The sequence below is a fragment of the Phyllostomus hastatus genome, unplaced genomic scaffold (genome assembly GCF_019186645.2).
Source record: "Phyllostomus hastatus isolate PE091 unplaced genomic scaffold, TTU_PhHast_1.1 phas_contig_81, whole genome shotgun sequence".
Classification (NCBI taxonomy): domain Eukaryota; kingdom Metazoa; phylum Chordata; class Mammalia; order Chiroptera; family Phyllostomidae; genus Phyllostomus; species Phyllostomus hastatus.
Window position 1 is genome coordinate 1,197,080 of NW_025333962.1, and position 12,149 is coordinate 1,209,228.

The following is a 12,149-nucleotide window of genomic DNA, read 5'->3' on the forward strand; positions in this document are numbered from 1 at the left end:
TCCAGTCATGTCTGAGGCCACCAGTATTTCCTCCTGCTCCTTTCGGATATGTACGTCCACAGTCCCCTCTCCCACCTCCACGGGCTGTGGCTGCACCATCTGCCTGCCTGTCTACTGTGAGAATGTTTTTCAGTTGGAGATGTGGCCGTGTTACTGTTCTGAATGAGGCCTGTGCATTTTACCTGGTTGTTTTTCTACCGAAGACCTGTCCATCTCACCTCTCTGGCTCCGCTCAGGCCTCCAGCTGAACGGTGCTTTTCTGGCCACAGGCCTTTGCAAACACATTGCCTCCCTCTCCCTCTAGCTGCCTCTCAAGCATTGCTAACTCCCCTAGCCCCAGGTCATTAAATCCCACCAGTCTGGGTCTTCTGGGGCTGCAACTCTGCCCTTCCCTGCACTGCATTGCAGTAGTGGGTTCACATTTAACTGTCAGATAAGGTGACAGATGACTTGCCCATTATCCCGAAAGCTCCAAAGGGCAGAACCCAGAGCTGTGTTGCATGTCCCTCTATCCCCAGAACAAGTAAATATGCAATTGTGAGCAATATAAATGTAAATAACTGAGGAAATCCAGGAAAGGAAATTTATGCATTTACCACAGCCATGTAACAGGCAAGAACACACAGAAGCACGTACCACCAGAGCAGGGAGCCACCAGAGCAGGGAGCCACTCGGGTTCTGAGCTTCTAAGTGTGGCTGGCTTCAGGACCACAATGTGAAGAAATAAATACAGATCGGCTCTTCTGGAAAAGGCTATCTTCCTAACCTTGACACTGAGCTAATACATTAAAAAGGCTCACACCACGGAAGCAGACGGGTGGGCAAGGACCGAGGGCGGTTTCCAGAAACCAAACTGGAAGATCTAGAGACATGGCTTTCAGGGTTTTAAAACTGTTAGATGAAATTGTATACAGATACCCAAACTATGAGACACACGAAATCAGAGTGGTCTTGCTTGACTCTGCCGGGGTGGCGGGGGATGATGGGACAGCTTGGGAGGGGCTTAGAGAGCCTCCCCCTCCCTGACCATGCCCCTCCTTGGTGGCCACACCCATTCCTGGAGTCCATCCCATTTCTGGCCCCCACTGAGGTGAGCTGGGTGAAAACCACTGGTTCCAGGCCTCAGGGAGACCCAAGGGAGCTTTTGATTAGAGCAGGTACACACTCTAATCATCGGCTGGGCTCGGGGAGGGGCAGAGGCACAGGATGAGGATGGAGCCTGGCCTGGCAGCACTGTGGGGAGTGGGGCCAGTCCCGCCACAGGCAATGCCCTCTCCTGTCCCTGGAGCCTTTTCCCTTGCTCATAACAAGGTCGGAATTAAGCATCTCCCTCACTTGTCTCCCACTAGGCTGGGATCCTGAGAAGCAGGCATCACAGCAGTCTAGGGCAGGAGCTGGCCCTCTGCACCCTCCCAGCAAGTCAGTCTCTCTAACTGGTTTTGTAAATTAGGTTTTATTGGAGTAGGACCGCCATTCATTTGGCTGCTTGCCCTCTACAAAGGCAGAGTTGAGTGGTTGCGAGGGAGACCACATGACCCCCCAATGCCTAAAATATTTGCTATGTGGTCCTTTAAAGAAAAAGTTTGCCAACTTCTGGTCAGGTGCTTGGTGGTGTTCCAGGGCCTGGGGGCAGAGCTGGCCACAGAAAACACTTGGCACTGGGACTGAGTCATGGACCCACTGGGACAGCCGTCCTCTCCCTGCCTCAGCTGGGCTGGGACCAGGCTTCCCCTTCAGGGTGCCTCCCTTCCAGCCAGCTAAGATGTTGGACTTCTGGGTCTTTAAACAATGGGCTGCATTCCTTTAAGTTTTTTTTAAATTAAAATAAGTCAGTGAATAAACAAATAATTGAGACAGCTGCTGGCTGAGAGCTTGGCCAGGCTAGTATCAGCCTAGATAAATTACAAAACAATCGTGACCCGCCAGTCTTAAAAGGACGTCAATGACTGTGTATTTTTAAGTAGCATCACTGAGCAGAGAGCCCTCTGACATGAAGATGAAATTATGCCACTGAAGACTGAGTGACATCGACTGGCTCAGGATCTCTACCGAGATCGTCACTTCCAGTTCATGATACTTGATCTTCAGCCATTTCCAGCAGCCATGACCTGGTGAGACCCACCACCTTGCAGGGAACAAACTGTCCACTCTGCAAGGCAGTGGGTTAGAAGAAAATTTTATACTACTACCATTTGTATAAAGCTAGTGGGGTAAAAAGGTCACCCTAATGAAGACACAAAGAAAGTTTTACATCCTCTTAAGTCAATTTGTAATTCCAATTGTAATTCATCCAATCCCAGGGAGGCACTCCTGACTGCAGGGGTCTGAGTTGGAGAGCAAGGAGCAAGCATGCCGTGAGAGATGCTGGAACTCGTGCAGGTGAGACTTAACTGAGGTGGCCACGAGGGACATGGGGACGAGGACAGGCTGTGGCGTGGTGCTTGGCCATGCTGGTGAGCAACTGAAACCACTTTTGTCCCCCACACTTGGGAAAAGACTGGGATGGAGAAAATGTCATCCTCTTTTCTTGGTCGTCACGTACCATTTCTTCTTTCTAAAGATTGTGTGAAAAATCTCCCGGGCACATGTCCCTCAGCTGCCTGCAGCTCTGGCCAGGCCCGCTGTAGTGGGGGTTTCTGCTAATCTGTCCTGGCAAGGAGACTGAGCAGACATAGTTCCATCCAACGGAAGTTGTCTTGGTCTCCTTGTGTCCCTTGAGCTGGAATCCCTTTCAATGGCCAGAGCTCTGGGAAGGCTGGACTCTGCCACAACTACTGTGACCCCTACCCTGCAAACGGACACCTGGGGCTTGGCACTGTGCCCCAAAGTCCACATTCACGGGGCAGGGTGGCCTGTGATATACTTTCTCATGATCTTCCTCCTTGCAGGGGACTCCTTCACAGGAAAGGGAGAAGAGAGATACTCACTGGCAGAGCACCATTCAGACCCAGATGAGGCAGTCTCTGTGGGACCCTGGCTTTCTGTCTGATCCTTGTTAGCAAGGTGATCGAACACACAGGCCTCAGGAGACACGGCAGATGCAATGAGTACACACACCTGTGAGTGTCATAGGCCAGATGCCCAGAGCCACAGCTGCCTTGCCTTCTCCTGATTCAGACTCTCCTGAGCCACACGGGCACCTCTCCTTTCCTGAACAGAGAGCTGAGGGCTGCCCCAGGAGCCAGGTGGTGTCCTGAGGGTGGCTCAGGGCACTGTGACCTGGACTAGCCCTATCTCAGATACGGACCTCCCATTTCCTCTCCACTGGCTCTGAGCCCCCTCTTCCTGACACAAGAGCACTGATGGGGAGGGAACACAGACATTCCTGGAGGTACTTGTTTAGCTTGGATGGTTCAGAACTCAAAATCATGGTGGAGTGTCTCCATAGCACAGAGGGAGCTGTCTCAGTGGGAGAGGTACCCTAAACATCTCCATTGGGCAGGGGAAAGGGGCTAGTAAAGTCACACGAATCAGAAACCAAGGAACTGATGGGACAGAAGGGCACCCATGGCTCTGTGCCCTTAGCCATGGAGAGGACAGAAGGAGCCAGCCAGCAGCTTGCCAAACCCAAGTGCCTGTTTCACTGAACTTTTATTTCGTTTATTTGTGGGCTGCATGACAAGAAGCCTTTCCAGCATTAGTAAGAATAAAAGGTCATTTTCACAGTCACTTTGGCACACGCTCATGTGGTCTCATAAAAATACCAGAAAAGCAACAACAATGGAACCAATAGAATACGTCATAAATACATAGAAAACACTAATAAAATATCCCTGATAAACCAAAGTGCATATAGACAGAAATAACAATGTCCAGGAGTGCCCTGCACCTTCCCAGAGTCACTTGTGTCACTCGCACGGCCTAGTCCAAGGTGAAAGTTAACAGTCGTGAGAGTTAGTTGTGTTACACACCGAGTATTTACATAACAGTAATCAGCGCTGGAGGGTGGGTGGGGTTGGTGGGCTGCTATGCACAGGTGGACAGTGCAGGGCGTGCGGGGGTATGACAGCAGGGGTGCTACATGGGTCACTGAGGGGCCACACGTATCACCCTCTGGAGTAAGGCAGAGCTGTGGGAGCGCCGCAAGGGCTCCAGCAACAGTCAGCGCCCACTGGCCAGCGAGTCTCCTTCCAACACAGGGGCCTGTAGGCTCAGGTCAAGGGGCCCTGGCAGCCAGGCTGCCTGCCTGGGAAACCCTATCCTTGGCCACAGGTGGGTAACTCAGACCTCCTCCCCCACACCTGCACTGCTGGCCTCCTACCTGGCTCATAGCCCTGCTGAAGCTGGAGTTAGCAGCCAATTCTGTTACCTTTCAACTTTAAGGCATTTTCTACATAGTTTTGTCTAAGCAAAAAAGCAATAAAAATTGAGGTAATTCTGTAGTTGTTCACACTGGCAGGTGGCCGCATCTGTATCAGACAGTCTCTCATTCTCACTCGTTCACCCCTGTGGATGGGTCATGTGTGCATGATGAGAAAAGGCCATCAGAACTAATGGACAGAGAGTGGGAGAGGTGGTACGTCCCTACGTACCACAGAGGGACACATCCCCACCTCCTCCACTTGACCCAAACCTGCCCGAGAGGGCAGGGAGTGAGGGCAAGGGCTGTGTGAGTCAGACACAAGGCCCACAGGAAGCAGCCACAGTCACACGAGTCAGGAGGACACACTGAGCACAGGGGCAGCAGCAGCAGCAGCAGCAGCAGCAGCAAGGCAGTGGGAAGCCCCTGATACATTGCCAGACCCTTTGGGCTTGGCCACCCCTCACAGCAGTGCAAAACCACAGGCCTTCAGACTCTGGCCTCATGGTGGTAGGTGCGTTGAAAGGGGGTGGGCAGGCTGCCCCTTGACTTCCAACCTGCAGCTCCAGCTTGGAGGGCCATGGCCCCGCGAGGCAGTCACCAAATGGTCACATTCATACCCTGGCCTCTGGCCCCTCCAGCACCATGACAGATCTTTGACCCTTTATAAGCCATCACCAGCCAGGTCCTGGCCCCCCTGCAAGAGGCCACTGCCTGGGCCATGCCTCTGAGGCTGGCCCTCCTGGCCAGGCAGCTAGGTGGCTCCGGAGGAGGTGGTCGAGCACAGAGGCCCAGGAGAAGACAGATTCAACCAGAGCCCCCAGAAAGAGTCAGGGGTATTTTCCATATAGAGAGAGGAAGGGAGCCCAGGGCAAGCTCCACAGGGCGCAGGGCATGCACTGGAGGGCAGAGGCAGAGTTATAAACGGGCCGGTTACTTGACGAAGTCTTCTGGACCGGCGCATCGGGGTCCGGTCGGGACAGCCACTGAACCACATAGCTCTTCTGGGAGGGGTCAGAGATGTTTCCTAGAGGGAAAAGAAAGGGGCTGCAGTTGCTGAGGCACCAGGCCAGTGCCCCCTGCCCCGCCCATCTGTTCCACAGATCCCTGTGTCCTTGGGAAGGTCAACAGAAGGGCATTCAAGGCTGTCCTTCGTGGCAAGTGGGCTCAGCCTCCTGCCTCTCTTCCGCCCCTGGGTGTCAGCTATAGCACGGGGCTGTGTCTGGTCTGTGCACTGCTCCAGTCTGCTCTAAGGCCGAGCCATGTGCCTGCCGCCTGCTCCAGTGGGAAGGAAGCAGGGACCAAGTGCCCCTGGACCTACCACCTCTCCCCACAGCTGGGGCAGGCACACCTGACCCGCTCTGGGCTCCCATCCCCATAGACAGAACTTGTACTGGGGTCTATGTCTTGAGCTGTTCCCAGGACCCAAAGAGGTAATGTGTCTGGCACTTGCCAAGCTGTCTGCATGTAGACAGAGCTGCTGCTCTGGTTGTTCTCTGAGCAGGACACAGGGCTCCTGTCTGGCCAAGCCTGCTGTGCAGTCACTGTGAGTCTGGCTCCATCTCCCAGACCAACAAGGAGTGTCAGAAAGGCAGGCTGGGCTGAATCTGCTGCATCCTTCACCAGGGCCTGGCCTGGCCCAGAGAGGGGCTGTTCCTTCCATTTCCCACAAGGGAGAGGGCCCAGCCCCAACCTGGGAGGTCTCAGCTTCTACTTCAAGGTCAGGGATGCTGAATCTGGGCCACTTGTGGGAAGACTATTTGCCTGGACCAGCACCTCCCCACCCTTGCCTGGCCTTGGGGCTTGCACGCTGGAGTGCAGGGAATAGGGCAGCAGAGGGCATACCAGAACAGGGGCCCAGCCTGCAGATCCTTGCTGTCTGAGGTCGCTCCTCCCGGCAGATCCCGAAGCTGCCCTCTGCTGTGCGGCAGAGCACAGGCCGCTCCTGGGTGCCATTGCCACAGGTTACCGAGCACTGCAGATGGAGAGTCACCAGTCAGATGCCGGGCTGGAGCTGGAAGAGCTCCATACACAGGTGACCCCACTACATGTGGGAGGTGGTGAGGGGCAGGGGGGTGTGGACTAGAGGCCTGCCCAGCCTCGGGCAGGTGCCTCAGTCTCCTGGGACTCTGAGGAGGGGACATTCATGCTTATGTCTCTGAGTTACTGTGGGTACAAGCGATTATGCAGGACCTGACATTTCTGAATGCTCTGGCTATAGGAGGCCAACCCAGGAAAACCTTCTGTGCACTATGGACCCCTGGGAAAGCTCTGAGTCCAGGAGGCTTCCTCAGCTTCCTGCCACACAAGGCTCTGCACTACTAGTACCCTGGATGGCTCCTCTAGCCCTTGCCACCCGCCCTCCATGCCCTGCCTTCTCTGTGGGGAGGAGCCAGCAGTAGCAGTCACACCCAGCCCCCTGACTTGGCTGACAACCCACCCTGCCCTGAGCAAGGACAATTTTCAAGTCCTTGTCCTGTGGGTGGGAAATGGTGGAGTCAGAAAAAAAAAAAAGGCCTGTGTGCAGGACTGGCCCTTGGGCAGCTCCCGAAAGCCAAGTCCATGGAGTGTCCTGTCTGGTGAGAATACTCTCCTTGCCTGAGGCCTGTGGGTGTGCTGCGCCAGTCAGTAACGCCAGCAGCAGCATTTCTGCTGAGCACCTGCCTTGCTGTCGGGCCTGAAGCTTCTGTGATGGCCACCAGAGCAGGCACTGTAGGCCTGTGGGACTGACCCCCAGGGGAATCCCTGGACACCCAGGCTGGGGAGGTTCTGGGTTGGTAGTTGTGGTGTGCTGTCACATGTCATTGCTGGGAGAGTTAGGTGCCTCCCTGGTGAATGCATTGGAAGGGGCACCTGGAGGCATGTGCTGGGCTCCCTCTGGCCTTTGCCATGCATTTCTCTCTCTCCCTGAATGTGCTCTGAGCATTCCTGGTCAAAATCAACAGCCATGCATGCACCACCCACGGGGTCCGTGGTCCTTCCAGAGATAGTTGGCTCTGAGGCTGGTCTGGGCTGTGTGCTGGGGTCAGTGCTTGGCCAGCTCAGTCCTGCCCCCAGAGCTGTTCCTCAGTCCTGGAGACCAACCTTGCTGCTCTTCCCAGCGAGAGTCTGAGCCCTCCTTTGTCCCTGACCCCTCCTGCCACCTTGGTCAGCTGTCTGGACCACACATCCACCCCAAGTGATGAGAATCTGGGACCTCTGAGTAACCAGGAGCCTCAACTACCCTCAGCCCCCTGGGATTCCAGGCACTTAGAACACAGGGGAGCCCTGGCCCTGAGGACACACATTCCAGAGCACGGACTGCTTGTCACCATGGGTGCCCTGAGACCTACAGGGTGTGATTATGGCACAAACTGTACCCAGACAGACACCTCGGTCCTACCCAAGCTTGGTTTGGGGGCCGAGAACACAGGGCCAGGGGGCCAGAGTGACTACTTACCTGGGACCAGGGTCCGGTTTGCCACCGACCAGGACAGAGCTCACGGTTGCAGGGCCGGCGGCCCTCGGGCCGGGCGTCATTACAGTGCTTGGTGTGCACAGAGCGGGTGGTGTTGTTGTGCAGTGGCTGAATGCAGCGCACGGAGCGGACCTGTGTGCCTGTGCGCCCACAGCTCTGACTGCACGGCTCCCACTCACCAGAGACCCATCTGCCAGGGCAGAGTGGCACATGGTCAGGCCCCCATGGCCTTGGTGGACAGAGGGAAGGCCTCCTGCTCCCCTGGGCATGACTTCCTGATTTTCACAAAGGTGCCCCTGCCCCACCCAGGTCCTGTAGATAAGGAACCCTACACATGTCCACTGCTGCAAGCTCCATGGGGGCGGCTGGGGATGGCCCAGGCTGAGAGACACCATCAGCCTCCGTCCCTTCTGTGGCTCTGGCTCTGCCCTCTGCCCTCAGCTTCTGCTAATGTCACCAACCCTTCTAGGCAGCACCTGTCCCCACATGCCCCCACCTAGTACCAACCGTCTTACCCACTCAGGGCCCAGACATGCAACCCTGCCAGACCTTGAGGCTGGGGGTCAAGGACACAGCTGCTTCTGTGGGCTATCTTGGAAACAAAACACCTCCCAGAGGACCGGAAGATAGCCCTGTACCCTGAGTCTCAGTTTCCCCACCTGAGCAGTACCACTCAGCATCTCTGATACGCCCAGTAGTCTTCTAGCTTCGTGAGTCTGAGCAGGGATGGGGCCTTCCAGACTTGGGGGATGTGAGGCCTGTAGCCACTAGGGCCAAATTCCTCACATCCCTCCACTGGTGCCTCAGGGGGTCTGCCCTCTGCTCCTCTGGGGGACCCAGAGGCTGGGAGCTAGGGAGCTGGACAGCCCTAGGCACTCACATGGGCTGGGAGCACTCCTGTGGGTTGCAAGCCCGGCGGATGGCTTTGGGCTTCGTGAGGGCATCGCAGAAGCTTCGGTGCACCATCTTGAGGTCTAGCCTCCGGCGGCAGCCATACTTGGTGAACTGGGACCCTGAAGATGAGAGCTCGAGGGGGCTCAATGGGGCAGGGTGGCCCCTCCAGGGGGCTCAAAGGAGTGGATTCACCTGCAGCTTCAGCCCTGTTTTTCCCAACTTTCTGATGGCGTGGGGTGGAGGGTAGGGCAGTGTGCCTGAGCTGGGCCTTGGAGATGTCTAGCTGGGTGTCTCCCCAGCACCCTAGACTAGGTGCTGGCCTCCTGGGGCAGGGGAAAGTTTTCATTTCCTCTCCCATTGCTTAGCCATTTATTCCTCCTTGAACTAACATGCACCGAGGACCTGGTGCAACCCAGCCGTTGCCTAAACATGGAAACACGTCCTGCAAGTTTCCTCCCATCATGGTCTGGAGAAGCATTCTCCACTGGGGGCCATTTGGCACCCAGGGACATCTGGCAATGTCTGGAACACTTAGTCATCACAGTCTGGAGCATGGGGAGGGCTCTGGGCATCTGCAGACCTTAGCCGGAGGAGCTGCTCGGCATCCTACAATGCCCAGCACAGCCCATAGCAGAGAATTATTGAGACTGAGATGTCAGCAGTGCCGAGGTCATGGAGCCCCAGCTCCGGAGTGGGTGGGGCAGCCGGATCTGCTGTGGCATCTGGAGGCATCAGAGGAAGTAGAGGATGGAGGCATTTGTTTAGTGGGAAGGCAGTGGAGGGCCCCTGGAGGGGACAGCCTGTGAAAAGGCCCTGAGATAGGAGCATGGCATGACCCCGGCCTGGTGATCAGTGGGGAAGGTCAGCAAGTTGCCTAGACCTCGCAGGCTAAGAGAATAATTTCAGTTTTTATTCCAAGAGCAAAGGGAGTTGCTGAAGACTATGATACCAAGGAGGGACATGGCCTGATCTGTCCCTTTCATAGGTCAGTGTGGGGGTGAGTGAACCCACAGGGCCAGGGAGGGAGCAAGGGAGGTGCCAGGATTGGGAAGATGGTAAGAGCAGGTGGGTCCAAGAGATACAAAAAAAGAGGGTCAATAGGAGGATTCGCCGATGAAATCCAAGGGGGTTTCGGAAGCTCAGCAGGAGGCTGGGGACACTGTTCTGCAGGTGCAGCCTTGCCTCTGCCAGTGCAGCCCCCCTGCTCCCTGTGCTCTGCCTGGTGATGCCACAGTAACCCACCTGGGCCTCCGTCTAGCAACCCCTGCCAGGCCCACTCCTGTTTTCCCCACAGACCCGGCTCCCGCTGGCATCTGTCCACCTGTCTGTGGAGCCCCACGTGTGCCCCTAGGCTGCCTCTGGCCTGCTGCCCTGAGCGCCTCCTGTTTACCCCCTGCTCCCTCCCGGGCAGGGCTAGGCCCCTGTCCCTCGGTACCCACCACTGTCTCAGCCTCCCTGGCCCCTGAGGCCAGTCTTCTCGGGCCTGGCACGTGCACGCCTCTGGCCAGCAGTCAGGAGGGCACCCCACCCAGAGACCCTTCCCATTCAGCCCCTGGCTCTTTCTGGGGCCCCAACCCTGAGAATTTCCCTCACCTCCACCGCAGGGCTTGGAGCACAGGGACCACTTCTTTAGGGCCCACTCGTAGCCTGTGGAGTCATCTTCCAGGACCTGGTTGTCATCCACATTGAGCGAATCCTCATGGATCATGTACTTGTACGTCAGTGAGATCCGGGAGTCGCCCTGAGGGATTACCTGTGCCCGCATACCACCATAGAACCAGTTTAGAAAGTTCGGCTTGGCACACTTACAGCCCAGCCGCGTTATTTGTGTTTGTTACATTCTAGAAAGCCCCCAGTACTGAGCCACTGCTCACAAGGATCAAAGTTAGGGTCCTGTGAGGCTACGGTCACGACATTTTTGTCAGCTGTCAGTAGGTAACCTTATTTTATGCACCTTTGTGTTTAAAGACACCTCACTTAATATATGTTGTTAACTCCCCGCCAGCTGAGCCCAGCTGGTGCCCTGGAACTCAGGCCTAAAGGAGCGCGCTGTGCTGCACCGACTCCACGGGTGCCTACAGCGCCTCGCTCCTGGCAACAGCACACAGCACTCCAGCGTCTTTCCTGGGGCCATTTTAAACAGTGAACCCCTTATAGTGCAAAAATGTGAAACATGTGCAGTAAATACACTGTGAAAAGGACACTTATTAACAGGAGGAGCTAAAACAAGAAGCAGGGTGTCACCTCACTCCACCTCAGCAGGGACAAGAGTGTCAGGGCGACACATTTTCCACTGCTCTGTACTTGTCTGCAAGTGACTGAGCAAATCACTTCGAATATTGATTTGGGGATTACAGATCCGTTTCAGCAAGTAGGCAAATTTACTGGTGCAGACTCTGCAGGTACAGAGGCCCACCTGCATGTGTGCTGGCAGGCAGGTCACCCACCACACCTGGGGGCACAGTCCCTGCAGGCAAAGCGAGGGTGTGTGGGCCCAAGATGGCCTGCGGGGGCCTGGGGTCCTATGGCACACCACAGTGGGCTCCCCTTGGCCTTATCTGTAGCATTTTGATTTTTTTTACAGGTAAAATATGTAACTTATGCAATTACAATTAATTTTTAAAAAGTGATTTGAAAATAAAGTCCCCTCTGTACTCCCATAACCAGGAGCAGCCTGTGGTCTTGAAGTCAGGAGCCCTGGGGTCCAGTCCTGCTCAGGGAAAAAGTCCAGTGTGACCTGGGTCTGGCAGCCTAATGTCCTGAGCCCTGTCTGTCACTCCCAGGGTGTGGCAGGGTTTGGGTTTGATGGCAGATGTGAAGGAGCACGATGAAAGTTGGCTGTAAATGTCACTCAGCAGGCAAACCAAACTTTTACAGGGGAGAGTTCGTTTAAGGTCCCCCAGGGAGCAATGCAGGGTCAGAGCCCCACCGGCAGCTCCATGTCTGTCCCTTGCTCTCACACACAAATGGAGATCCCTGGTCCAAAGGACAGGTCAGAGGTCCATCGCAAGCATGGCTCCGTCCCTCACCCTGTGGCCAGTGGGCCCCTGGCCGGGGGACTTACGAGCACAGCAATGGAGCCTCGGAGGGGGCCCATGGTCTGCAGCGTCTCCCGGCCATCTTCATCCCGATATTCCCACTCTACACCCATGGCGATGAACGATTTGGAATTGGGATCGATGTTGTTTTCCTCGTTTAAAATGAGCTTGCCGGTCTCCAGGTTCTTGATGGCTGAAAATGGCAAAAAGGAGCCCCCACTGTGATCCCCAGGGGGAGACTCAGACACACGGTTGGGGGGGCACTGGTGGGGTGTACTGGTTTGGGCAGTGGCAGGGACTGTCCCTGCCACGGACAGCCCACATCACCCGAGAGCCAGACCTGCCCTCTGCTACTCAGCCAGAACTGGTGCCTTCCTGCTAGGCCCAGGGTCCTTTCCCAGTTCTCGCCCCCATAGGCCCTGGGGGTGCAGGGGCTCTGCTCAGATGTAGTTCAACAGCT

General features: G+C 55.9%; 1 protein-coding gene and 1 long non-coding RNA gene across 2 annotated transcripts in view; one reads left to right on the forward strand and one right to left on the reverse strand.

Annotated features, from left to right (window-relative positions):
- LOC123826540 overlaps window positions 1-12,149 on the forward strand; it is a 62,960-nt gene that overhangs the window by 44,248 nt on the left and 6,563 nt on the right. The window contains exons 5-6 of the long non-coding RNA XR_006787088.1: window positions 2,301-2,379; window positions 2,889-3,059. This is a non-coding gene — a long non-coding RNA (uncharacterized LOC123826540). The remainder of the gene's footprint in view (window positions 1-2,300; window positions 2,380-2,888; window positions 3,060-12,149) is intronic.
- The window catches only part of ADAMTS2 (ADAM metallopeptidase with thrombospondin type 1 motif 2), a 253,189-nt gene that overhangs the window by 1,998 nt on the left and 239,042 nt on the right, over window positions 1-12,149 (reverse strand). The window contains exons 16-21 of the mRNA XM_045850512.1: window positions 11,716-11,882; window positions 10,245-10,404; window positions 8,638-8,770; window positions 7,740-7,947; window positions 6,146-6,275; window positions 5,238-5,327 (exon numbers count right to left, since the gene is read on the reverse strand). Of these exons, the coding sequence (XP_045706468.1) occupies window positions 5,238-5,327; window positions 6,146-6,275; window positions 7,740-7,947; window positions 8,638-8,770; window positions 10,245-10,404; window positions 11,716-11,882 (888 nt within the window). The remainder of the gene's footprint in view (window positions 1-5,237; window positions 5,328-6,145; window positions 6,276-7,739; window positions 7,948-8,637; window positions 8,771-10,244; window positions 10,405-11,715; window positions 11,883-12,149) is intronic.